General features: G+C 48.0%; 1 protein-coding gene across 3 annotated transcripts in view; it reads right to left on the bottom strand.

Annotated features, from left to right (window-relative positions):
* The window catches only part of AP3B1 (adaptor related protein complex 3 subunit beta 1), a 2001071-nt gene that overhangs the window by 393373 nt on the left and 1581030 nt on the right, over positions 1-26668 (bottom strand). For all 3 annotated transcript variants that reach the window (XM_086960746.1, XM_086960745.1, XM_086960747.1), the window contains one exon: positions 14082-14313. In XM_086960746.1, the coding sequence (XP_086816872.1) occupies positions 14082-14313 (232 nt within the window). The remainder of the gene's footprint in view (positions 1-14081; positions 14314-26668) is intronic.

Raw genomic sequence — 26668 nt, 5'->3', positions numbered from 1 at the left:
AGGGAAAGTGGGCGTAATGCGGCCAGATCTCCAAAATAGGGTTGACCTACTTCCCTATGTATGATCTCAATGGAAGCAGATGCCGGGGTACATAATAAGCGATTCAGAAAGTAATTTTCCTGATGTTGAAGCAGCTTACAACTATTAGTTTTATGTCCCCACACACCGGCCCCGTACAGTGCGGATGACAAGCACCTCACGATGTAAATGTGGATCATTTCTTTTATTCTGCGATTCCCCAGTTTGGTTACGACACGCCATTGTGAACGTTTTACCTTTGTTAATTACCAGTTTCCATTTAACTATGAAAGTAGAGAAGTTGTCAAATGAGGTGTTGCAAACCATTTTGGGTCCGCGATAAGAGGACCGCGTCGTCTGCATAAAGCAGATGTGGAATGGGCTTACCATCAATACATGGCGCATCCACAGCGGTCGCTGTAAGTATAGTATCTATCTCGTGGGAATAGTAATTTTTACCCCTATGCTATCCAATTCTTTCACTACTGTTGCACTCTCTGGAGTGGGAATAGTAATTTGTACCCCTACGCTATCCAACGCTTTCCCTACTGTTGCACCCTCTGGAGTGGGAATAGTAATTTTGACCCCTACGCTATCCAACGCTTTCCCTACTGTTGCACTCTCTGGAGTGGGAATAGTAATTTTTACCCCTACGCTATCCAACGCTTTCCCTACTGTTGCACTCACTGGAGTGGGAATAGTAATTTTTACCCCTACGCTATCCGACGTCCCTACTGTTGCACTCACTGGACTGGGAATAGTAATTTTTACCGCTAAGGTTTTCCAACGCTTTCCCTACTGTTGCACTCACTGGAGTGGGAATAGAAATGTTTTCCCCTACGCTATCCAACGTTTACCCTACTGTTGCAGTTGCTGGAGTGGTAATAGTAAATGTTACCCTCCCGCTATCCTACAGTAAAAATATTGTATATTATTAATAATATTATGTTAATATATATGTGTTAAAAAATTAAACTGTATGTTTATTTTTTTATCTTAAATTAATTATTTAGTACTTTTAAAGGTATTTAAGTATTTTTAAGTATGTTCTAGTTAGTTATAGTTATTATTTCATTAATTTTAAATTACTTTTAAGACATTTTAAAAAAATCGATATTTTGACTAACTATATATATTTTTTCGATATTTTTGTACTTCCCTGTTTTTAGATAGGACTTCGATATTTTTGCTTTTCATATTTTTACTTCGATATTTTTAGTATTCTATATTTTTGCATTCTATATTTTGTCAGTGATCCCCCTCATGCTTTCAAGCAAGTTGATCATGTTCCAAGAAGTGGTTAAACAATGGTAAATCTTTGCATCGGTGTTGACTAATTCTCATGCTTTTATAACTTTGTGTATATTGTGTCTTTGTGTTTTAGTGCTTCGAAATGGCACGGCTGATGTGCAGCGCTTTACAAACCTAAATAAATAAACCAACGCACTGTCCGTGTTACTGCGATCAGTTCTGCTTAATTTTCCAGCTCCACAAGGGTAAGGACAAACTAAACGAGCCAAATGTTACCAAGGATAACTAGCAACTTCTTAGGAAGGGAGGTAGGAGGGCGATAAAAATACTACAGGAAGTTAAAAAACCAAAAGAAAATGGTTACTTACCCATACTCAGTACCATTTTCTTCTGATGTACATTTCTCCTTGCAGCTTGTTCATCTTTGAAAGATTTCCATAGCAAAGCTTGTACATCAGGACACCCCTGAGCTTTAAATATCTGACAGATATGTAAATAATCAAATGATAGATTCTCCAAACTGAGTTTTGATTCTTACATTGAATACAATCCATATAATAATTCTTTGTGAAAGTATAAATTAAGAAACAATGTGTTGATTGGTAGACCAAAAGAAAGAGTGCACTACAATTCAGAAGAGGTAGCTCTGACCCTCGTTGAGGAGGGCCTGATACCATTCAAGGGATTATCTGCCAACATTCTAATACAAATAATTACCCATATGGAAATTATCAGTACTCACACAGCAATGTTAATGTTAATGTTAATGTTATGGGTGTCTTATATAGCGCTCGGCTACTCCGAGGAGTGTCCCGGCGCTTTCTGACCCACAGCTGAAACAGAAAAAGGATAGAAGGGGAAAACATACCAATCACTGACCATAGAGCCATGTTTTCAAACCTTTCCTAAAGGCCAGAAGGTTCGAGGTACAGCGGAGCGACAGGGGGAGGGTGTTCCACAACTTGGGAGCAAGATGTTTAAAAGAGCGTCCCCCAACCCTAGCTTTCCTAATAGCAGGGACAATTGCCAAACCAAGGGATTCTGATCTAAGGGATCTTGAAGGTTTGTAGAAGGTAAGGCGTTTCTGGATGTACTCAGCTCCTACTGCATGTAGTGCCTTGTGCGCCAGTGTAAGTGCCTTAAAGATGATCCGCTTCCTAACAGGGAGCCAATGAAGGGAGAGTAACAGATCCGAGACTCTGGCTTGGCGGGGAAGGCCGAAAATTGCCCTAGCCGCCGAGTTTTGGACCACCTGAAGATTTTGTAATAGGTAGTCCGGAAGACCCAAATATAATACATTTGAGTAATCCAGCCTGGAACAGATTAAGGCCTGGACCGTCGTCTTCCTATGCGTCAAAGGGAGCAAAGGAAGAAACTTGTGCAGCATTTTAAGGAGGCCGTAGCAGGTGCCAGTCAGGCCCAAGATCTGGGACTTCAAGGATAGACCATTGTCAATTTTGACCCCAAGGTTCTTAGCCACCAAGTAGGAAGACGAGGGAGGGGACATATTCACAGGCCACCAATCCTGCCACGGCGGGTCAGCCTGACACCCGAAGAAGAGCACCTCAGATTTGTCAGGGTTGCACTTGAGGCTGTTCTGCTGAAACCAGTTGAGAACAGCCCCAAGGCACCCGCGGATGCTCTCTCCATTGAACTCAGCACCCCTCCTACAGGTGAAGAGGAGCTGGGTGTCATCGGCGTATGATATGATCTGAGCCCCAAAAGACTCCGCCAGCACCGCCAAAGGGGTCATAAAGATGTTAAAAAGAGTCGTGTTGAGCACCGACCCCTGTGGGACTCCGACCTCCAAAGGCGGCCCTTCGGCAGAGTAAGGGGGGGCCCAGACCACCTGTCGGCGACCCGCAAGGTAAGATCTAAACCAGCTCAACACCGTCCATCTCAGACCGATCTCGTAGTTTGCTGAGGAGACCCTCATGGGGGACGGTGTCGAAAGCCGCCGACAGATCTAACATTACCAGCATAGCTCTTCCACCTGAATCCAATACCTCCTTGATGGTTTCGTTAACCTCCAGAAGAGCTGTCTCGGTGCTGAGATTGGAGCGAAATCCTGACTGGGTGGAGTGAAGCAAGCCATGAGTTTCAAGAAAAGTGGAGAGCACAGAATGAACATGCTTTTCCACTATCTTAGCAAGACCTGGTAACAGAGAAATTGGCCTATAGTTTGCATGATTCTCAGGATCGAGGCCCGGCTTTTTGAGGAGTGGAACAACCATTGCCTGTTTCCAAACCAGAGGGACAGCACCCCTGGACAGTGATAAATTAAGAACTGGGTTAATCAAAGGGTTCAAAATCTTTGCTGCTCTAGCCAAAAAGGTAGCAGGGCAAGGGTCCAAAGGGGAGCCTGACTTAAGTTTCAGAAGGAGGTCCAGGGAGGTGGAATCAGAAATGGATGGAAACTCAGAGAGAACAGGACTGGACTCAACTGTCAAAATCGGTGAAATGCTCGGGTTGATAACAGCACAGAGACCCGAGGAAGGGAAAGAGTCTTGAATCAGCTTAATTTTTGTTGTAAAAAAGTTTGCCAGCGAAATCACCCATGGCTCAGAAAACTCATATGACACTGCGCTGGCCTTGGGGGCGACAAACTCTTTGGCAATAGTAAAGATTTCCCTGCAGGAGTTAGATGCCGCCTCGACTCTTGCGGCAAAATAGCTCTTTTTTTCAGCCAGAATGTCTGCATGATAAATCCTAATAGAAGCCCTGGCTTCCGGATCGTACTGCTTGCGCCAAAGCCTCTCAGCTGCCTTGCAGTTACGCCGGGAAAGAGCCAAAGACTCCGTGAACCAAGGCGCCGATGTCCGCTTACTGGATGAACGGGGCGCAGAGGGTGGTGCGAGCTCATCTAATCGCTCGACCAGCCACTTCTGTAGCGTGTCAAGGTCACTGTCTAAGTCACCAGATAGAATGCAGGGATGCTCCACACAGGCCTGGGCCAAACTTTCAGGAGTGACCCGATGGTATGCCCGACTAGGGTGCCTGGAGTGATTGGAATTTACACAAGGTGATTTGCTAGTTCCCTGAATTTGAAAGCAGATCAAAAAATGGTCCGACCAAAGGACAGGGACAGGACAGGCCATAACAAGAGGAATGGTGGAGAACACTTGATCGAGAGTATGGCCCTTATCATGAGTTGGAACAGACAGATAGGGAATAAGACCCAGAGGGGCGGTGATGTAATTGATTTTTATTGCATCACCGTCCGTCTCAGTATCCATGTGTATGTTAAAATCCCCTAGCACTATGCAATGGTCTGTCTTCAGGCAAAGTGCCGTAATTACTGTCTGTAACTCCTCATAGAAAGACCCTTGCAGACCAGGTGGTCTGTACACCAGGAGCCCCGAGAAGGATTGATGGGGAGATAGAACAATGGAGAAGACAAGGGACTCACATCCAGAAATAGGCGCCATAGGCACAACCACACATGTGGCAGATCTTTGGACCACAATTGCGACCCCTCCACCCCTCCTGATAGATCTATCATGTCTATGAATAACATAATCGGGGGGATAGCGGTAGCAATGTCCGGGTTTGAGGACTCCCCAAGCCAGGTTTCAGTGAGCATTAGGAATAGTGGTTTTTCCGCCATTAGCAGCTCATAGATGTCGAGGGCATGTCTGCTTAAGGAGCGAGTATTGAGTAACATGCACTTATGGTTGGCAGTGGGATTAGGGCTAGAGGCCAAGAGCACCGGAGAGATGCCAGGGTGCCAGCCACAGCTGGGACAATGGCGTTTACCTCTATAACGCCCAGGAAAGACTGGCTGACACAAGGCCATACCTTCTCTGAGTGCAAACAGATCCGCTGAGGTATACGTGAGCCTAGGGCCAGTAACACCCGCCACGCCAGCCTCCTCCGAGACGCGGACGAGCGCAGACGGGCAGCACTCTGGCACGACTCCGGCGCAGGTCCGGCGCGTCCGCTGCGCGGAGTCATAGCTGTCCGTTTTTAAAACGCTGCTAGAGCGCGTCACCAGCCCGACCCACACCCAATATGGCCGCCGAAACCGGAGAGCTCAGCCCTCGGCGTCAATACTCAGCCGAGGCTTTAGTCTCGCCTACTTAGTTACTCTTCCTTTCGAGAAGGGGAGGGAGAATGAGGCATGGTCATTGTGTGACAATCAGAAATTACTTTTGGTAGAAGGATGGTTTTACTCTAAAGATACTTTATCAGAAAAGAATAGGAGGGTTTTATCGACAAAGCTTGGATCGCCCTTATTCTCCTTACAGATCTGAACACGGTCCGAAACAATGTCTTTAAAGTCAGAAGTCTCATAAGATGTAAATGGAGTGGTTCAAACTGAGCACCCATGAAGACATTCACAACGAAATTAAGATTCCCCTGTGGTGGAATGAATGGCTTGGTGGTCATCAATAAGCAACTGAAAAACACAGCCTTACCAAGATGGACATAAGGCTGAAGAAATACCTCCCTCCGCCCGCCCCCCCCACAGCTTTTAACTGTGAAACAACAGGGGTCATTCCTGGCTAAGGATAAAAGAAACTGCAAAACCACAAAGGTAGGTTAACAATCGATCTCCATCTCTATGCTTGCATCATAGAGCGCATTTCTCCCAGATTTTGTTAACGACTGCTGTTCAGCTAACAACATAGCTCCCACCACTTCTCAAGCACAGAGTAACAAATGAAGGTTCCCCTCTCAAGTTCCATGACCGGACACAAAGTCTGCAGATGTGGATCAAGTAGAATGCTCTTCTGTTGTGGCTGCTGCTTTTTCTTCTATGGGATTCTTTATAGGTGTACGTATTCCGATCCACCAGATTTAGAAACCAAATTCACCTGACCCAATCTAGGGCTACCGAGGATGCCTGCTTCGTGTTTTCTGATTTTCTGCATCTGTTTGGAAATTAATGGCACTGAGAGAAATGTATTCTGCAAACTGAAGTTAAAAAGTGGAGCAAAAGCCATTCACAGTGATTTCTTCGTGGCAGAATTATAAAGATCAAAACAGCTTGATAGAAAGTCATAGCTGAATCTAGATGATCACAGCCTCGATTGAAAGAAGATGGTGACTATAGTTAGTGCCAATTTGTGGGCTACCACATCCCCCACATCGTAGCTTCTGCTTGGAAATGTCTGAACATTTAACTGTTGAGGGAATTACCATTTTCATTTGTTCCGGGAAGTTCCCAGCAATGCCATCTAAGAAAGAATGCAGGCGTAAATGTATAACATGTAGAAAATACTGACAAAACCAAGATGCCTCAGAATAAAACTTTCCTGCTAATGCTAGCCTTTGTCTTTGCTTACAATGGGTACTGGGAAGCTTGAAGTCTTAAGGTGCAGCAGGTGTGCATATAGAATATCGAGTAAAAAATATTGAGTTGCACAAATATCGAGTATTAATTATCGTGGTTCAGAAATGTCGACAGCAGGAATATTGTGGCCAAGAATATCGACTCAAGGTAAGTAATATCGATTTAAAAAATAAGTGTTTAATATAGTTTGCAAAAATATAGTTCTTAAAAATATCTTTTTTTAAATTAATGTTATGTATTTTAGTATATATATTCTATATGTATGTGATGTATGTTTTTTTGTATAAGAATTGTTTGTATTTTTAATATACGTGTTACATTTTTAGTAGTTATTAATTTTTTTCAATTTGAATATTGCGATTTTTGTTTCGTAGCGGGTTGTGGGATTAAAGGGGAATAGGGTGGGAAGTAATTTAATTATATTAAATTAATTGAATATTTTTTATATTTTAATATTTGTTTAATTGAGATTTTATAGTTTTAGATGTGTAAAGTAATGTATTAATTAATAAATAATTGGTTGTTAATTTTAATTAATTTGTAATTAATTATGGTAATTGTATAATTATTTTTAGGTGTATTGCAGTGTTTATACGTGTAACGGATGGGAAGTAATTTATTTTTAATTGATAAATTAATTGGTTAATTACTTTGAATTAATTGGTAACTAATTATGGTATTTGTGTAATTAATTTTAGGTGTGTACATTGGGGTTTATAGTGGTAAAAAGGTGTTTAGTAGTTTATTTTTATTCATTTTTTGTTCATTGATACTAATTAAATTAATGCAATTAATTTTAGGTGTGTGTCGTAGTGTTTATAGGATCAAAGGGTGGGAAGTAATTGGTACAAAATTAACCCTGCACCTGAGAAGAACGAGTAATTTATGTGTGAATATAATAGTGCATCATATTTCAACAACATAACAAAATATAAGTAGATGGCTACCCAGTTCTTGATTGTAGAAAATATTATCCTTCTATTCAAAACACTTAATTCCTTACAATGCATGCCAAAAGTGCATCCTAGACCTGATGCACCAAGTTATAGTGAAGATTTATTAGGCCATTACAAGTAGCGATGGCTGGTGCTGGATTTTTAAGTTTGACCCCTTTCTTTGTTTGTATATGGGAAGTAATTGGTGTTTAATTAATAATGTAGTTAATTATTTGATATTTATTTTGGGTAATTGTTTATTTTTTTGTGTTCTTTACTTTTAAAGGGGTAAAGGGTGGGTATTAAAAACATTTTAATTAGTTTATTATTAGTTAATAGTAATAGTTTTTATTTTAAACATAAGTTTTAATTGTGTTTTATTATTTTATAGTTTAATTTAGGTGTGTGTTGTGGATATTATAGTGTTAAAGTGTGTGTAGTCAGATAAAGTTTCTTAGTTTTTTGATTAATAATATTTTTTAATTGATTAGTAATTATGTTAATTGTGGAAGTACATGTAATATAAAATGTTGAAGTGTTTTGCTTTAGGTGTGGTGTTATAGGGTAGGAAATAAAAGAAATACGTTCATCAGTTAATTCATTTTTTTGTTTGTAAATATTTTCTGGTTTAAAAAAGTATATTTTCTTTAATTTATTATTGTATATAATATTTGTAGGTGTTTGTTATATGTAATTAATATTATAATATGTTTTCTTATATATTTAATAGATTTGATTATTCATTTTTTAAATAGTGTTTATTTTTATGATTATATATATATATATGTTTATATTTTCTTTTTTTTTTTAAACGGTTTGGAGTTTGAATAGTAATTTTTGCGTCTCTGCTATCCAACACTTTCCCTAATGTTGCACTCACTGGAGTTTAGAATAGTAATGTTTACCCCTCCGCTATCAAGCACTTTCCCTACTGTTGCACTCACTGGAGTGGGAATAGTTAATTTTACCTCTCCACTATCCAACAGTTTCCGTAAGGTTGCCCTCACTTGAGTTGGAATAGTAATTTTTACCCCTCCGCTATCCAACACTTCCCCTAATGTTGCACTCATTGGAGTAGGGAAAGTAATTTTAACCTCTTTGCTATCCAACACTTTCCCTACAGTTACACTCACTGGAGTGGGAATAGTAATTTTAACCCCTAACTATCCAACAGTTTGCTGACTGTTACACTTTTCGGAGTGGGAATAGTAATTTTTACCCCTCTGCTATCCAACACTCTACCTTCTGTTGCACTCTTTTGTGGGAATAGTAATGTTTGCCCTTCTGCTATATAACACTTTCCCTACTGTTGCTCTTACTGGAGTGGGAACAGAAAGGTTTACCCCTCCGCTATGCAACACTTTCCCTAATGTTACACTCACTGAAGTTGGAATAGCAAATTTAATTCCTCCGCTATCCAACACTTACCCTACTGTTGCATTCACTGGAGTGGGAATAGTAAATGTTACCCCTTTACTATCCAACACTTTTCTCTACTGTTGCATTGATTGCATTGTGAAATCTAAATTTAAATATTTTTTAATTTTACTGGCCCAGAGGCTTAAACCTCTCTTGCCAGACCTGGTACATCCAGACCAGTGTGGCTTAATGCCTGCCAGAGGCACCCGCCACTGCATCAGACGCCTCCAACTTGGCCTTGGCTCACCGCGCCCGACTCTCCCCCTATCCGGCCCTCCTCTTCCTGAACTTCGAGAAGGCCTTCGACACGGTGAGCTGGGACTACCTGCTGGATGTCCTGGCGGAAATGGGTTTTGGTCCTGGCTTCTGCCGTTTTGTCGGTGCCCTCTACGCCAGTCCCCAAGCCCGAGTGCTGGTGAATGGGGTGCTCTCCGAGGCCTTCCCAATTTGCAGAGGCAAGCGCCAGGGGTGTCCCCTCTCGCCCCTTTTGTTCGCGCTTGCGATGGAGCCCCTGGCCCTGATCATTCGTCATGACCCCCTTGTCCAAGGGTGGGCGTTGAATGAGAACCACATTGATAAAATTGCCCTCTATGCTGACAACGTGGTTCTGTACCTAGCTGATCCAGCGACCTCGGACCCCAGGAGCTTGCTAACCCTCGCGGCCTTCCCAAGGGTCTCCGACTTAACGCCGCCAAGTCTACACTGGTCCCACTGCACCCATCAAGAGACTGCTTTGACTGGCAGTCAGACATCCCTCTGCGGCATCATTCAATCAAATACCTTGGGATATGGGTGACCCTGTTGCCGGAGCTTGAGTGGGCACTGAACATCGCCCCCTTGGTTGCCTGAATGAAGGCCGATCTAAAACGATGGCAGACCCTCCCACTTCATCCCCTAGGGAGAAGTGCACTGTTTAAAATGATGGCCCTTCCGCGTTTTCTTCATGTTCTACAGAACACTTCCATCCCCATTCCCCGCGCCTGGTTCCGGGAGCTTGATGGACACCTGACCCGATTTCTATGGGGGAATGGTCGCCCGCGCATGTCTTTGGCTCGCACCCGTATCTCTACCCTATGATGGGGGACTGGGGGTGACTCATCTCTTCCTCTACTACATTGCCTCGAAGCTCCTTGTTGTTCATGATTGGTACGCGGGCGGCTGGTCCGACCCAGCTTAACGGGTGGAGCTCGAGCAGATGGATTTTCCCAAAATCCATGGCCCTCTTGTATGGCAGCCCTGTTCCGCAATCTATGGCATCCATCACTAGAACGGTCTTCACGGCATGGAGGGCTGCTCTGCGCCACATGGGCTGGGACCGTAAGCTCACTGTGGCATGGCACCTGGCTTCGAGAAGTGGCGGCATTGGATGGCTTCCGCCGGTGGGATCTGGTGGGCGTCTTGGTCCTGGGGGACGTCTGGGTAGGTGACCACATCCGGGCCTTCGCAGACATGCAGCGGAACCATGCCCTCTCCCACACCCAACACTTTAGGTATTTGCAACTACGCCACGCGCTCCAGACCCACCTCTCACTCCCACTCCCCCTCCCCCTCCCGGAATTCTGTCCACTAGAGGCCCAGGTGATGATGGGGAATCTGGGGAGGGGAGGGATATCCCACATCTACCGCTCCTTAGTTAATAACAGCCCGCATCCCTGGACATGCTGCGCACTCGCTGGGAGGGATGGGTGGGGCCCCTGGAGGAGGCGGACTGGAGATATGCCCTTATGGCGCCTAGAACCCTGACCACCTCAGCCAAACTCAGTCTGGTCCAGATTTACTACCTCCACGCGGCCTACCTCTCCCCCGGCAGCCTGTTTCGAGCCCGCCTGTGACCCACCCCGGAATGCGCAAGGTGCGGTTTTGCACCAGCGCATTTTTATCATGTTTTGTGGCTCTGTCCTAGGCTGGCACGGTTTTGGAGGGGAGTGGAACGGGAGCTCAAGCAAGCCTTGGTAGTGGAAGGTTCCTCACGAGCCACTACGGCTGCTCTTGGGGATCTTTGATGGCCTGGATGGTTCCAGGGCGGATAAGCGCCTCCTTGGGACTGCGCTGGCAGTAGCCAAAAGAGACATAGCTAGCCATTGGTCGCGACCTGTGCCGCCTGCGGTGGGGAGATGGAGGAGGGTGGTTGACTGGTGCGGAACCCAGGAGGAGGTCCTATTTGAGGCCAGGGGAGCAATGGACATGTTTCATAGGGTTTGGGGGAAATGGTTCAATCTGATGCCACCATGATCGAAGCTATAGTATATGACCTATGCCTCTTTCTCTTTGCCTCTATGAACCCTGGTATGGACTGGCATTGGAAGACCTGACTTACACAATTTATCTGTAATAATTTGCTGTGTGATTTGACCGTGCTGCACCCAATGAACTCTGTATGTTGTTTTAAATGCCAAATAAAATTGATTATCAAAAACATTTTTAATTATTCAATGTTTTAATTGGTTATAGATTTTTGTATTTTTATATTTTAAATAATTAATATATATTATTTTTTTATATTTTAAACTTTTAACGAATTCAAAATATTAGTTTATTAATTGTTTTAAAGTAAATGTATATGTATAAATGATTATGTTTTTGTATTTATTTTTTTATTAAGTTGATTTGTTATATTTTATTAAAATGTATATTACATTTATTTTAATTGTTTAAATTATATTTGATATATATTATTTTATATTTAAATAAAAGTAGATTTTTATACATCTATATTTTTTACATCAATATTTTTTAGTCAATTGTTTTGTACTTACTTGTTTGAGTTTAGGAGTCGATATTTTTTTATCTCTATTTTTTACTCAATATTTTTAACATCATTGTTTTTTACATCGTTGCTGTGTCAGGGAACCGGTGCCAAATATACTTCCTCACTGCCTGTCTTTCAGCTGCTTGACTCGAGTAGGGTTTTTTGCATGTTGTCTGATCTATGTCCTAATCAGCCTCACCGAAAGACAGAAAGGTAACAGATGCTTGTTCGCCGGCATCCGAACAAGAACTTATTGGAGTACTGAAGTTGCAACTTCAAGATCTCTGCAGAAATTCCGGACTGCTACACCAAAGTAGATAAATACCTCAGAAGAAGGCACCTATGTTTCCTGAAACTTCCAAAACTGTAACCATACTGAATATTTTACGGAGTACCATATCAGAGGTAAGGGAGGTGAATTTTTTGCTTCTGAATCCTGATCTTCATTATTAACAGGATAAATTAATTAAGGCATCAAACGTTCAGGAGTGAGAATCTATTCTAGCCTTTTGTGAGATGGGCGGAAGCAATTTCGTCTGAACTGTTGAAGGATGACATCTGTATCCACAGTCAGACAGTCAACATTTTACTTGTCACCAACTATCCTGTTGGAGAAACTTGCAGGTAAGAATTTGGGAGAGACGATGTACAAGCCAACACTGCTGGAGCCGCGGAGGGGGCAAAACACAGGCAGAATGCAGGAGCAGCCAGCCTGGCCAGTGTGGAGCTCTGTCACTTCAGTCATGACAGGTGAAGCAGCAGCTCAAGAAGGTATGCCAGATTTTTAAGCATCGTGGAAGGGAAGGCCTCCAATTGTGCCATATTAAAAAAAGAAAAAGGAGAAAATCACCTCAGGATGTGGAGACAATCAAAGTATGGTCTTCCACTGCACCAACACCCAAAGGTCAAAGGGCTTGCAGGAAGCACGTCGGTCAGTCCCAGGCTCGGCCCCAGGCATGTCCAATAGGGCCTTTATGCAAAGCACTTTGCAAGCCACAGTTATTTGGTTAGAAAACGTAAACAAACATGTTCTGCAAGGAAATAGTGAATTGACAGAACTTGCTTCATGCCTTTATGCAGCTATAGTGTAACTCGTAGTAGTGAATCCAGTCACTACAGAGCTGGTGGAACCAGGCACTGGTATGGTAAACTGCAGTAAAATTTAAAGATCCAGCCTGATACCTAGGGTACTCTTAAGACGAGAAATCTACACTAAGAAGCTTTAGTTAGAAACACAGAAAAACAGCGACCCTCCTGCTTTACTCTTACTGCATTTCAGAAAGCCAGAAAAACTCTTGGAATCCATTTGTTTGTGGATCGAAGCTAGCCTTGCATGTCGCATACACATAACTGAAGCTGTGTATATGCTGAAGCAAAAATGATTACCAGTTGCACAACACAACAAGCTTTCACTTAATGTCATCACCCCCATGAGAGGACGCAAGAGTAAAAGCTTTCTGATAATTGTACGAACACACTTCAATCCTTGAGTTGTTCACTAAACAAATGTTTAAGAATTCTCTCTGGGTGACCCATTCAACCAGCAAAATATGCTTATCACTACAACTTGCAGAGTGGGAGCAGTGATCAGAGGGCCTATTCTTACATTCCATCTTTGATTCTCTCTCACCACTCCACTATAACTCTTCATATTAGTTTAAAAGTCACCTCTACACGGACGGTAATTATATGTGATACTGACAGTCAACAAAACAGGATAGTGTGGATTAATGAAAAAAATACAAATTATTGAAAAATATTAACTGATCTGTCATCAAAAATACATAATGCCTTAAATAAGGTTTATTTCACTGTAGGGATGTTTTAAGAATTAGGAAATCTTTACAAATGGAGCCAGGCACATTAATGTATTTTGTAGTCTGTGATTCTAAGAGAACCAAAAAAGCAAAGAAAGAGAATGTGTACATTTTCTGTAGGTACCATCATCGTGCCTCATAAAACTACGAGGCAAGTTTAAGACGAGGTAGCTTTTTAAATATTAACTTGCATTTTAACTGCGCTGCAAGGCAGGCTCAGCCAGTCCCTGAACCAGACCAAATGAACATGATGAAGCAAGCATGAAAATGCTGCACAATCGTGTCTATTTAGTACCACTCACTACAGCTTCACGCACGTTACTGAAGTAGAAATGTGATTTAATTCGATTACCACATTGTCATCATGCTCTTAAACATAGCTACCATCAGTCCCTCCTGTTAGCACCTCTCATTTCAAACAGCAACAAACAGTGTCACCTAAGTCACACCATCTCTTGTGTGACATTTTGATTACTGATAATATACTTGTTCTACATTTAAATTTCAGGAGCTTCCAGAAAGATTTCTATATAAAGAAGCACTTGCAACATTCCCAGATAAATATACTGTTTTAATGTCAAAGATGATCTGCTTACCCACTGGAGTAAATCTATGCATCTTCATACCAGATGGTAGCTTGCTCTCTCCTATGTGAATGTTTTCTATTTTCTGTTCAGTGTTGTTCTTCAGCGTAACTTGCACAGACAACATTTGAGGTCCAAAAATGCAAGGATGTCTTGGAAAGTGATATTTGGCTGACAAACCTTTGCCACTCATTCTATGTAGAAGTTCATGAGTCGTCATAGGCACAAACACTGGATTACTAACCTGTTAGGGTGGAATAAATAGACACCATAAAGTACCCATGGAGAAAATGTGGTTAAATCATGAAACAGTTCATGGTATACTTTATATTTTTAAAGACAAACAAAAACATTTATCAAATTTCTGCCACCGGCAGGTGTACATAGTCTTAGTAGGAATCACATCACAGACTTCGGAATGCTGTCAACTGCCACCACTCATTCGCCACGCAAGAAGGCATAGATTTGACAGGTTTGAGTGAAGGATTCTCCCCTGCTGCTGCAAAAGAAGATCCTCCCGAAGGGGGGCAGCCTGATCGGAGGAGGCAAATTCATCAGCCCCCCCTATTGACAACGCTTTCCAGGCCTTTTTCCTTCAAAAAGTTGACAACATTTTACTAGAAATCGAGAATTTCTCAATTAGCCGTGGTTCTTCCCCTCAACTTACAGCCTCCCCTCCTCCCGAAGCCCGCCTTGCGAAATTTCCCCTTTTGAATGCTCAATCTCTTCTTCCCCTTGTGAACCGGGTGAAATCAGGCTCACCAGCAGACCTGTGCCCACCGAGAATCTTCCAACTGGCCATTCCCAGTCTAGAAGGCCTTATTCTCAAGCTTTTAAATGCCTCTTTGGAAACAGGTTCTCTCCCTCCCGCGCTGAAAGAGGCTAGAGTTATCCCCTTACTTAAAAAGTCAGATGCGGATGCCTCTATCCTTAAAAACTACAGGCCAATTTCCCAGCTCCCGTACTTGGCTAAAGTACTTGAATAACACGTCCTCAAAATACTTTCCACCTTTCTTGAGGAACATAGACTGTTACATCCCAGACAAGCTGGCTTTAGAGCTCATCATAGTACGGAACTGGTGAGTCTGTCTGTTCTGGAAGAGATGAGGGTTATGGCTGACAAGAAAGTATCGAGTGCCCTGATTTTATTAGATCTGTCAGCGGCATTCGATACGGTCAGCCATAAAACCCTCCTGTCCTGTTTTGCCAATGTGGGAATAGAGGGACCTGCCTATCAATGGCTTGAATCCTTCTTGTCCAACTGGACGCAGAGGGTACAGTTAGGTGATCAGGTATCGTTCACCGGCCCTTTGGTATGTGGTGTCCCGCAGGGCTCGGCGTTGTCCCCCATGCTCTTTAACCTCTACCTACAACCATTGGTGGAGATCATGGCCCAACTGGATTGCCAGGTCTTCAATTATGAAGACGACACCCAGCTACTTGTACGGACCAACAACTCCAGTGTTACTCAGGAACACGTACAAGAGGTGCTGCGTTTCACAGCCAGCTGGATGACTGGCAACTCACTTAACCACATTGACGCTAATGACGAGCTCAGCTCCTCATGAGGCACAGTGGAGCTGCACTTATGACGAGCTGAGCTCGTCATGTATAATGGATATGAAGACCCTTCAGCACAGCAGGGGAATTGCTGTAGCATCGATGTGGTTAAAATAAATCAAGATAAGAAGGAAATTTTGGCTGTCCCACACATCAACAGCCCCTGGTGTGACCTGTTTTGGCCGCGTGAAACAAGAGTTATCCCTACCCCAGTTCCAGTGGTTAGAAGCTTGGGCATCAAAATTGATGCCGACCTTTCTTTGAACAACCAAGTGTTGGCAGTGGTTGGTACCTGCACAGGGTTATTGAGGTGTCTGCGAAAACTTGTCCCCCTCCTCACTACAACTTCCCTTCAGGTTATCGTTTCTGCCACAATATTGTACAGGTTGGACTATGGGAATGCCCTTTACATCGGCCTCCCTTGGAAACTTAGAAGAAGATTACAGGTTGTGCAGAACGATGCGGCGCGCCTCATTTTTGATCTACCGAGATGGACTCATGCCTCCCCACTGCTCTCGAAATTACATTGGCTCCCTATTGCACAAGTTACTACTTGTGTAACGATATATCTGTAAGAGACATTAGTTAGTGATAGATTCCTTACCTTAGAATATCCTCAGGCGTCAGACTGGATCCGGAAACTTTTGCGTAGCAATACCCCTGCGCGCCGGTAGGCGTCGTCTGCGGCTCCGCGTCCGTCGTCGGCGTCGTTAGCGCCGGGATGACGTCGTCTGAGTACTTAGACGGCGCCCATGCGCGCTGACGTCAGTTCTGAAACACAGCTTTTCCGCGCCAGATACGCAGAGCCATGATAGAACCAACACTGGTGCCATGAAACTAGGGCCCTGAAAGGGGATGACCTTAACCCTAGATATCGGTTCGCAGAACGGGGAGGATGGGTGGGTCGGTAAGGAATCTATCACTAACTAATGTCTCTTACAGATATATCGTTACACAAGTAGTAACTTGTGCATCTGAAAGAGACACGTTAGTGATAGATTCCTTACCTTAGAATAGATACCCCAGCAATACCAACCCCGGTGGTGGGTCTGCGAACCAATATCACACCAGAAAGTCCTGGAGGACGGAACGGCCAAAGAAGCCATCCCTCCGGACTTGACTGTCCAGGCAGTAGTGTCTTGCGAACGTGTGCAGCGAGGCCCACGTAGCTGCCTGGCAAATGTCCTGCAGGGGGACACCGCGGCCCAGGGCAGTTGTCGTTGCCGTGGCCCGAGTGGAGTGAGCCCGCAATCCAGCCGGGGGCTCCTTCCTCGCCATGGAGTAACATGCTTGGATACACAAGATGATCCACCTAGAGATGGTCCTCTTGTGCACAGCCTTACCCTTCTTTGCGCCCACGTAACCAACAAAGAGTTGGTCATCCACCCGGAATTGGCGTGTGCGATCTATGTAGTAGGAGAGCGCACGTTTTGGATCCAGACGGTGGAGCCTCTCTTCCTCCTTCGAGGGATGCGGAGGCGGAAAGAAAGTGGGCAAGGTAATGGACTGCTCGATGTGGAAGGCCGTAACAACCTTGGGCAGAAAGGAAGGTCGTGTACGTAACACCACTTTGTCAGGATGAACAGACAGGAAAGGTGGAGAAGAAGAAAGAGCCTGGAGCTCACTCACTCTCCTGGCAGAGGTGATGGCAACCAGGAAGGCAGTCTTCAGAGTAAGGAGACTAAGAGGACAGTTATGCAGTGGCTCAAAGGGAGCACACATCAGATAAGTGAGAACAAGATTCAAGTCCCACTGGGGCATCACGAAGGGAACAGGAGGGAACATGTGCGTGATGCCCTTCAGAAATCTACTTACAATAGGGGACTTGAATAAAGAAGGCTGATCTGGTAGCCTCAAGAAGGCTGATAGAGCAGAAAGGTACCCTTTAAGAGTGCCCAGAGCAGAGCCCTGCTGGGCAAGGGAAAGAAGAAAGAGCAGCACTTCCGAAAGGGGTGCCGAGAGAGGATCCACAGCCTTTGCTGTGCACCATGCCACAAATCTGTTCCACCGGCAGGCGTATACCGACTTTGTGGAGGGACGCCTGGCTGCCAGAATGATATCACAGACTTCAGGAGGCAAGTCAAATGGCCTCAACTGCCGCCGCTCAATCTCCAAGCTTGTAGGTGGAGACTGGACAGGTTCGGGTGCAGGACCGTCCCCTGCTGCTGCGACAGAAGGTCCTCCCGAAGAGGCAGACGAATCGGGGGATCGACTGACATGCTGAGTAGCTCGGGATACCAGTATCTTCGTGCCCAGTCCGGAGCCACAAGGATGACCTGGGCCCGGTCGCGCCTGATCTTCTTCAGCACTCTGGGCAGAAGTGGTATAGGCGGAAAGGCGTACAACAGACCGCAGCTCCACTCGCGACGAAAAGCGTCTCCGAGCGAGTGCCGCCTTGGAAATTCCAACGCGCAGAACTGATGACATTGCGCGTTCTCTTCTGTGGCGAATAGATCTAACCAAGGCTCTCCCCACTGCCGAAAGAGACCTTGCGCCACGTCCGAGTTCAGACGCCATTCGTGATCCATCATGCACCGGCGGCTGAGTTCGTCCGCCCTGGCATTCAGAGAGCCTGCCAGGTGTTGAACCACCAGGGTCACGCCCTGATGTTCCAGCCACTGCCAGAGGCGCAGAGCCTCCTGGCAGAGGGTCCACGACCCCACCCCGCCTTGCTTGTTGCAGTACCACATGGCGGTGGTGTTGTCGGTGAACACTTGCACTACGCTCCCCCGGACAGAGGGGAGGAATGCCTTCAGTGCAAGACGAATCGCCCGCAGCTCCAGAAGGTTGATATGAAGCCGGGACTCCGCCGGAGACCAGAGGCCTCTGATCTCCGCCTCTCCCATGTGGCCTCCCCAGCCCTGGAGGGACGCGTCCGTCACAACTACGTGCTCCGGTTGGGGTAGGGAGAGGGGTCTGCCACTGACCCAGTCGCGGTCCGTGAGCCACCACTGCAGTTGTCTCGCAGTGCCCTCTGAGATCAGGACATGATCGGACAGGTTGCCCTGATGCTGGGCCCACTGAAACTTCAGGTCCCACTGCAGAGCCCGCATCCGCCACCTGGCGTGACGCACCAGAAGGATGCAGGAGGCCATCAGTCCCAGAAGCCGCAGCGTCAACCTGACCGAGACCCGGGATAACGGCTGGAAGATGGGAACCAGAGCCTGAATATCCCGAACCCGCTGCTCGGGTGGGTAAACCCGAAACTGCGCCGAGTCGAGAACCGCTCCGATGAAGAGGAGCTTCTGAGAGGGACACAGGTGTGACTTCGGCACATTGATGGAGAACCCCAGCAAGTGCAGGAGGTCGGCCGTAGTCTGGAGGTGGCTGACGACTGTCTGGGGCGAGTCCGCCTTCAACAACCAGTCGTCGAGGTAGGGGAAGACTGATACCCCCTGCCTGCGCAGATGGGCTGCGACCACCGCCATCACCTTCGTGAACACCCGTGGGGCGCTGGTAAGGCCGAAGGGGAGCACGGTAAACTGAAAGTGCTCTTGGCCTACCGTGAACCGCAGGTAACGCCGGTGGGCCGGCAGGACGGGGATGTGGAAATAGGCGTCCTGCAAGTCCAACGCTACCATCCAGTCTCCTGGGTCCAGGGCAGCCAGGACCTGAGCCAAAGTGAGCATCTTGAACTTCTCCGTCCGGAGGAAGCCGTTGACGTTCCGCAGATCCAAGATAGAGCGTAGGCCCCCTTTGCCCTTCTTGGGTACCAGAAAGTAGTGGGAGTAACAACCACGTCCTACTTCTGGCCCAGGAACGCGCTCGATGGCCCTCTTGGCCAAGAGGGCCGAAACCTCCTCTTGCAGAAGTTGCAAGTGATCCCCCGACACACGGTGGTATTGAGGTGGCATGGATGGAGGGGATGACTCGAAGGGGAGGGAGAAGCCCCTTCGGACAATTTGCAGCACCCACCTGTCCGAAGTGACTGTATGCCAGTGGGAGAGGTGATGGCGAACCCTGCCTCCCACAGGCGTCACATGGGCCTGAAAACTCGGAAGGTTTTGAGGCAGGGGCTGCTGAGGGAGGTGTGGACTGGCCTCGCCGCTGGCCCCGACCACCGCCACGGCGGTTCCCACGTCCGCCACCGCGTTGTTGAACATTCTGCGGCGCGTGGCTGACGGTACGTGGTGGGGCGCCCCTTCCGTGGCCACGAAAGGAGCGAAAGGCACCCGATTGCTGGCGTGGGGCCGTAAGGCCCAAGGACTTGACCGTGGCCCTGGAGTCCTTGAAACGTTCCAGCGCATGGTCTGCCTTGTCGCCGAAGAGGCGACGGCCATCAAACGGCATGTCCAGGAGGGTGGCCTGGACATCGGCCGAGAAGTTGGCGGACCTCAACCAGGCGTGGCGTCGAACCGCCACCGTCGTTGCCATCGCCCTGCCCAGTGAGTCCGTAGTATCCAGCCCACACCGGATAGAAAAGCGTGCTGCATCTCGGCCGTCCGCCAGGGCTTGGCTGAGTTTAGCCTGGACCTCCTCCGGGCATCTAGGCAGCACCTCCGCAACCGTGTCCCACAGGGTGTGGGTGTAGCGGCCCAAGAGACAGGCGGTGTTCACAGACCGCAGCCCTAAGCTCACAGACGAGAAAACCTTCTTCCCGAACTGTTCATATCTCTTGGATTCCCTGTCGGGCGGGGCCGACGGGAATGCGGTTTGGGAGTTTGAGGCCTGGATGACCAGACTCTTGGGGGTGGGATGGGTGGACAAAAAGCATGGGTCGCCCGGTGCCGGGCGGTAGCGTCTGGCCACGTTCCTGTCCACAGGGGGGCCTGTGGCGGGCTTGGACCAAGTGCCCAGAAGAACGTCACACAAGGCCTCATTGAACGGCAGCAGGGGCTCCGCGGAGCCTGACTGCTGTTTGAGGACCTCGGTGAGGAGATTAGTCCTCACGGCCGCGACGGGGAGCTGAAGGTTTAAGGCCTTAGCTGCCTTCGTCAACACTACGCTGTAAGCAGAACCCGCCTCCGAAGCCACAGTCGGGGGCGATGTAAATCCAGTGTCTGGCGAGGTGTCAATACCACTGGCCTCCCCAAGCTCATATGTCCAGTCCTGCTGCGACTGGCAATCACGTGCCAGAGGGTCCTCGGACCCCTCCCATTGCTCCTCGTCACCCGGCTCCTGGAGACCAGGATTAACAGCCAGGGCCTCCTCGTGGAGATAAAAGTCTCCAAAGGCCGACGGAATCGGCGCCCAGCGGCGCCCTTCCGACTCCTGAGTAGGACCGTAGGAAACATTGGGGGCGGCAACCACATCGGCTGCCGGGGACGACACCTGAAGGGACGGCGCCGGCGAGGTCGTAGGGTCGACCGGCGGGGTCCCGGATCCGGAGCCGGATCCAGCGAGGTCGTGCGGCGCCGGGACCGAAGTCGCCAGCGGCGCCGGGGCCGAAGCACCCGACGTCGTCGGGGCCGAAGCGCCCGACCCGGAAGGACCTCCAGACGGAACCGATCGGCCCGAAGGCGCCACGGGAACCGACTGAGGAGGGAGGGCCCTCATGGCCATGAGGTACCTCTCGACCTCCTCCTGCGACGCGCCGTGCCCAGGGACCCGAAGGTGTGGGGCAGGCGGCGACGCTTGCGACTCCCGCGGAGCCGCGTGGGCGGTGTCGCCCGAGTCCCCGGCCGCATCGTGCGAGCGTCGGGGCGGGTCGGAGGATCGATGGTGTCGCTCCGACCTCTCATGCCTCTTACCTGAGGACTTGGAACCAGACGATCGGTGTCCACTCCCAGAACGTCGATGACTCCGACCTCGCGACCTGTCCCTCGACCTCCCGTGGGACCGGGACCGGGACCTGGAGCGGCGCGGGGCCGACTGCCTCAGCTCGAGACGCTTGCGGGACCGCTCCCGCCTAGCCTTCGACGTCAGGGCCCGGCAGTCGGAGCAGGATCGATCGTCGTGGTCGAGGCCTAAGCACTTCAGGCACCGGCGATGGGGGTCCGTGACCGACATGAGTCGGCCGCACTTCGAACAAGGCTTGAACCCGGGCATCCCTGGCACCGATAGTCGAGAAGTCGACTAAAGAGAAGATCAAAAGGATCAAAAAGTTTTCAGTCAAAAAGTGACTGGGGGTAGAGCTTCTTCCGGATCTGCGCTAGCTGGCGCGGAAAAAAGAAGAACTGACGTCAGCGCGCATGGGCGCCGTCTAAGTACTCCGACGACGTCATCCCGGCGCTCACGACGCCGACGACGGACGCGGAGCCGCAGACGCCTACCGGCGCGCAGGGGTATTGCTACGCAAAAGTTTCCGGATCCAGTCTGACGCCTGGGGATATTCTAAGGTAAGGAATCTATCACTAACATGTCTCTTTCAGATAGGCAGCGAGCATCTTTCAAGGGCCTTTGCATTGCCCATAAGGCCATTTACGGTCAGGCCCCAGCATACATCAAGGATCGCCTGACGAGCTACATCCCTGCTCGGACCCTCCGTTCCTCTGCAGCCTGCCGCTTGGTCACTCCACGGTTCCATTTGTCTCGTAAAGGGGGCATAGCCTTTTCCACCTTGATTCCACAACTTTGGAACAACCTACCTGAAAACTTGCGCAAGGAACCTGTTCTCCTCTCATTCCGAAAAAAACGTAAGACTATCTTGTTTCTGGAGGCATTGACCACGAAATAATCTCGTCCACACTTGCTCACACGCACTGCCTGTTGTAATATTCCCCTCTAGAAGCGTGAAGAGACCTGATGGTGAACCAGCGCTATACAAAAAACAATTAACAAGTTGAAGAAGCTCGGAAAATCAGTCTCTCGTTCCGAGTCCAAAGCCACAAGAATAACTTGGGCCCGGTCGCTCCTGATATTCTCGAGCATTCTTGACAGGAGTGGTATTGGTGGAAAGGCGCACAGGAGTCCTGGGCTCCACTCTAGATGGAAAGCATCGCTGAGTGAGTGCCATCTTGGAAACTCTTGCATGCAAAACTGCTGACCTTGTGCGTTCTCGATGGAGGCGAACAGATCTAACCAAGGATCTCCCCACTTCTGAAAGAGACCTTGCGCCTCCTCCGGATGGAGTGGTCATACGTGATCAGCTGGGTATCGACGGATGAGTTTGTCCACCCTTGAGTTCAGGGAACCTGCCAGGTGTTGAACTACTAGGGATATGCCCTGCTAATCCAGCCATGTCCAGAGTCAGGGCCTCTTGATACCCCACCACACCCTGTTTGTTGGAGTACCACATGTCGATGATCTTGTCCATGAACACCTGAAGCAGCTTTCCCTTGATGGAAGGGAGAAAAGCTTTCAATGCCAAGCAAATCGCTTGGAGCTCCAACAAGATGATGTGGAGGCCGGATTCCTCCGGAGACCAGAGTCCTAGGATCTCCACCTCTGCCAGATGGCTTTCCCATTCCAGGAGTAATGCATCTGTCACTACTGTGTGGTCTTATTGCTGAAGGGAGAGGGGTCTGCCTCTGACACATTCGCGGTTTGTCAGCCACCACTGTAGATCCTGTGCTGTTCCCTCCGAGATCAGGACTATGTCCGAGAGATTCCCCTGATGCTTCGCCCACTGGAACCTCAGGTCATACTGCAGAGCCTGCATATGCCATCTGGCATGTGTCACTAGCACGATGCAGGAGAGTCAGGCTTGCAGAAATCCAGGATAGAGGCTGAAATATCTGTGTCATAGCCTGAGTATCCTGGACTCGCCGCTCTGGAGTACAGGCCCAAAATTGCAGTGTGTCCACAACACCGACGATGATACAGAGCGTTTGAGAGGGAGTCGGTGTGACTTAAGCACATTGATAGTGAACCCTCACGAAAGCAGGAGATTTGCCATAGTCTGGAGGTGGGAAAAGGCAGCTTGGGTTGGGCTCGGCTTCAACAGCCAGTTTCAAGATAGGTGAAGACTGGCACCTCTGATCTGCGCAGATGTGCTGCGACCACCATCATCTTCTTGGTAAACACCTGAGGGACATAGGTAAGGCCAAAGGGGAGCACTGTGAACCGAAAGTGGTCGTGGCCTACCATGAACAGCAGGTAGCGCCGATGGGCAGGCAGGACAGGCATGTGAAAATAGGCATCCTGCAATTCCAATGCTACAGCCCAGTCTCTGGGGTCCAGGGCAGACAAGACCTGAGCCAAAGTGAGCATTTTGAACTTTTCCTTTTTGAGGAAGTACTTGAGAGTTTGCAGATCTTGAATTGAACGGAGGCCCTTGTCCTTTCTCAGGACCAGGAAGTAGTGGGAATAGCAACCACAGCCTACTTACGGCACCAGACCCCCTCTCTATTGCTCCCTTGGCCAAGAGAGTCCTGACTTGCTCCTGAAGCAAGTTCAGGATGTCCTCCGTCAGCTGGTTGTAAATCAGAGGCATGGAGGGAGGGATAGTCTTGAACCCCCTTCGGACTATCTGATGAACTCACTTTCCCGATGTGATGTTTTGCCAGTGGTGGAGACGATGGCTGATTCTGGCACTAACCGGCACTAACTATTAACATGATCTTGAAGGACCGGACTAGGCAGGTTTAGAGGCTGCAGGGGGAGGAGTGGATGGACTGGAACTCTAGCCGCCACACCCTCCGGGTCGAAAGGATCCACACTCACTGCCGCACTGAGGTTGCTGAACTTGCAATGTCTTGTGGCAGGGATATGGCTGGTGCAGGTGAAAGCCCCTTCCACGAAAGGGGCAAAAAGCAGACAGGGGTCTTAGCCAGCAAGTCCTTAAAGTACTACCGGGCCATGTCTTCTTGGTCTCCGAAGAGACGGGTGGCATCAAAGGGCATGTCCATAAGGGACGCCTGGGTATCCCCAGAAAAGCCAGAATTTCTAAGCCAGGCATGGTGTTGAATAGCCACAGTCGATTATTGTGCTCTGCCCAGCAAGGTAGTGTTGTCAAAGTCCACGACGAATGGTGAACTTTGTTGCACCTCTCCCATCTGATAACGCTTGGGAGAGAATGGCCCGGGCCTCCTCCGCAACCTGTGGCAGCACTTGCGCAATAGTGTCCCACAAGGAGAGGGCATAACGGCGCAATAGGCATGAAGTGTTCACTGACCCCAAGGCTGGTGGAAGAAAAAACAATCTTGCTGCAACTATTCAGCCTCTTGGATTCCATGTCCGGGGGTGCGGAAGGGAACATGCATTGTGAGGTAGAGCCCTGGACCACCAAGCTCTCGGGGTACAGTGGTTGGTGAGGAATTTGGGGTCGGCTGGTGCATGGTGATGGCGGTGGGCAACTGTCCTTTTTACAAGAGTCCCTGTGCTGGGTTTGGACTAGGTTCCCAGAAGAACATCAGTCAAGTCCTTGTTGAAAGACAGGAGGGGTTCCGAGGAGGAGACAGGAGGCTGTAGGACCTTCTTCATGATGTGTGCCTTGACTTCCAGTGAAGGGAGCTGAAGGTCCAGAACCTCAGCTGCCCTTCTTACCACCATAGCATATGACGCTCCCTCCTACATAGTCACGGTAGGGGGATAAAGCAGGCCAGAACCTGGGGAGGTATCCAGTCCACTGGCCAATTCCTCATACCAGTTTATTTCGAGCTCAGAAAGGGTTCAGCGATCCTTCAATCTTCCATTCGTAGCCCCTCAAAATAAGGCAGAGGAACTGACCTAGGACCCAAGGGTGAGTTGGGTCCGGAATCAGAGTCGATAGGCGCCGATCTGGCTCTGAGTCATCGGGGATAAGAATGGGGTTGGTGCCGCCGGGATGTGCTTGCGCAAGTTTCGGCGCCGGGGAAGATTACAGGGGTACGACCAACGCTGGTCTGGATCCACCACTGGATCCATTGGGTGCAATCGGCACCGGGGCCAGAGCCACTGGCGCAGAACCGGCTGAAATCCCTTCTGAGCCTCCAGGGCATAAAGTGCGCTGGGAGGTTCAGGTCCAGGTTGCTGAAATATGAGGCACATAGCATCAAAGAATTCTTTAAGGTGGGTGGGGGCACCTCTGGCTCCTGGAGAGGCAGGGAAGCACAGAGCCGACCCAGGTGCAGATTCCACAGAACAAATCCTACAGCGTTGAGTCTCATTCGTCACGTCGGCGGACAGATGGGGAGAAGTTGAAGCGTGCTTCGACTTCTTGTGTTTATTATGCCCATTACCTGACTGACCCGATGACTGAGTGGGAGGACAAGGACTTCGGACTCCTGCAGCGTTGCCCTGCCCTGCCCGTCCTCTTGACCAGGAAGAAGACCTCTGGGGGAAACAGCGTGAAGTCGAACGCCAGGTCTCAAGCTGCTTTACGGACCGCTCCCTCAAAGCCTTCTGAGCCGAGGTCTGGAAATTGGAGCACGACTTTGAGCCAGGGTCACGCACCAGGCACCAGAGACAAATTAAGTGTGGATCAGTCACAGATATGGCATGATGGCAGGTGATGGACAGTTTGAATCCAGAAGTCTTCTTTGACGTTGAGGAAAAAACCTACACACCAAAAAATCATCAACAAAACATCAAAGAAAATTCCTGTCAAAAAGAGGGTAGCTTTCTTCACAAATCTGTGCTAGCTGGCGCAGAAACAAAAGAAGTGACGTCTACAGAATCATTAGATGTGAATTATGTGAATATGAACTTGTAATCATACTGTTTATAAACTGTCACTGTGTGCTGGCAAATATACGATGTCTTACAATTACTTTGTATGCTGTGCAGTTAAAAAAAAGTTAATAAAAAATATATATATATGTATATATATATATGTATATATATATATATATATATATATTTTTTTTTTTTTTAAACGACGCCATCTACCAGCGCGCAAGGGTATTGCTCAAACAAAAGCATTCTGGATACAGCCTGGGATATTCTAAGGTTAGGAATGAGCAGCTAGAGGTCTCTATTAGAAACACAAGAATGCAAGGGTCACTTAACCTGAACGAGCTGGCCGGTAGAGACAGCTTTATCTAGAAGCTTTTACTTTCTCCTGGACTAATTTCCTTCTAATAAGAGAAACGAAAAGCATCTGCCTGGAGACAAGCAGGCACATGAAACAGGAGCTGGAAGTTAAGGGTGAAGGTCGCAGTCTAGTCAGATTCTCTAATAAGGCATACAGAAGTTCATGGAAGATACAGAAACTTAACCACCTGTGGCCTCCATCAACA

The sequence above is a fragment of the Lissotriton vulgaris genome, chromosome 3_1 (genome assembly GCF_964263255.1).
Source record: "Lissotriton vulgaris chromosome 3_1, aLisVul1.2, whole genome shotgun sequence".
Classification (NCBI taxonomy): Eukaryota; Metazoa; Chordata; class Amphibia; order Caudata; family Salamandridae; genus Lissotriton; species Lissotriton vulgaris.
The sequence above is the reverse complement of the archived record's forward strand: the minus strand, read 5'-3'. Positions and strand labels throughout refer to the sequence as shown.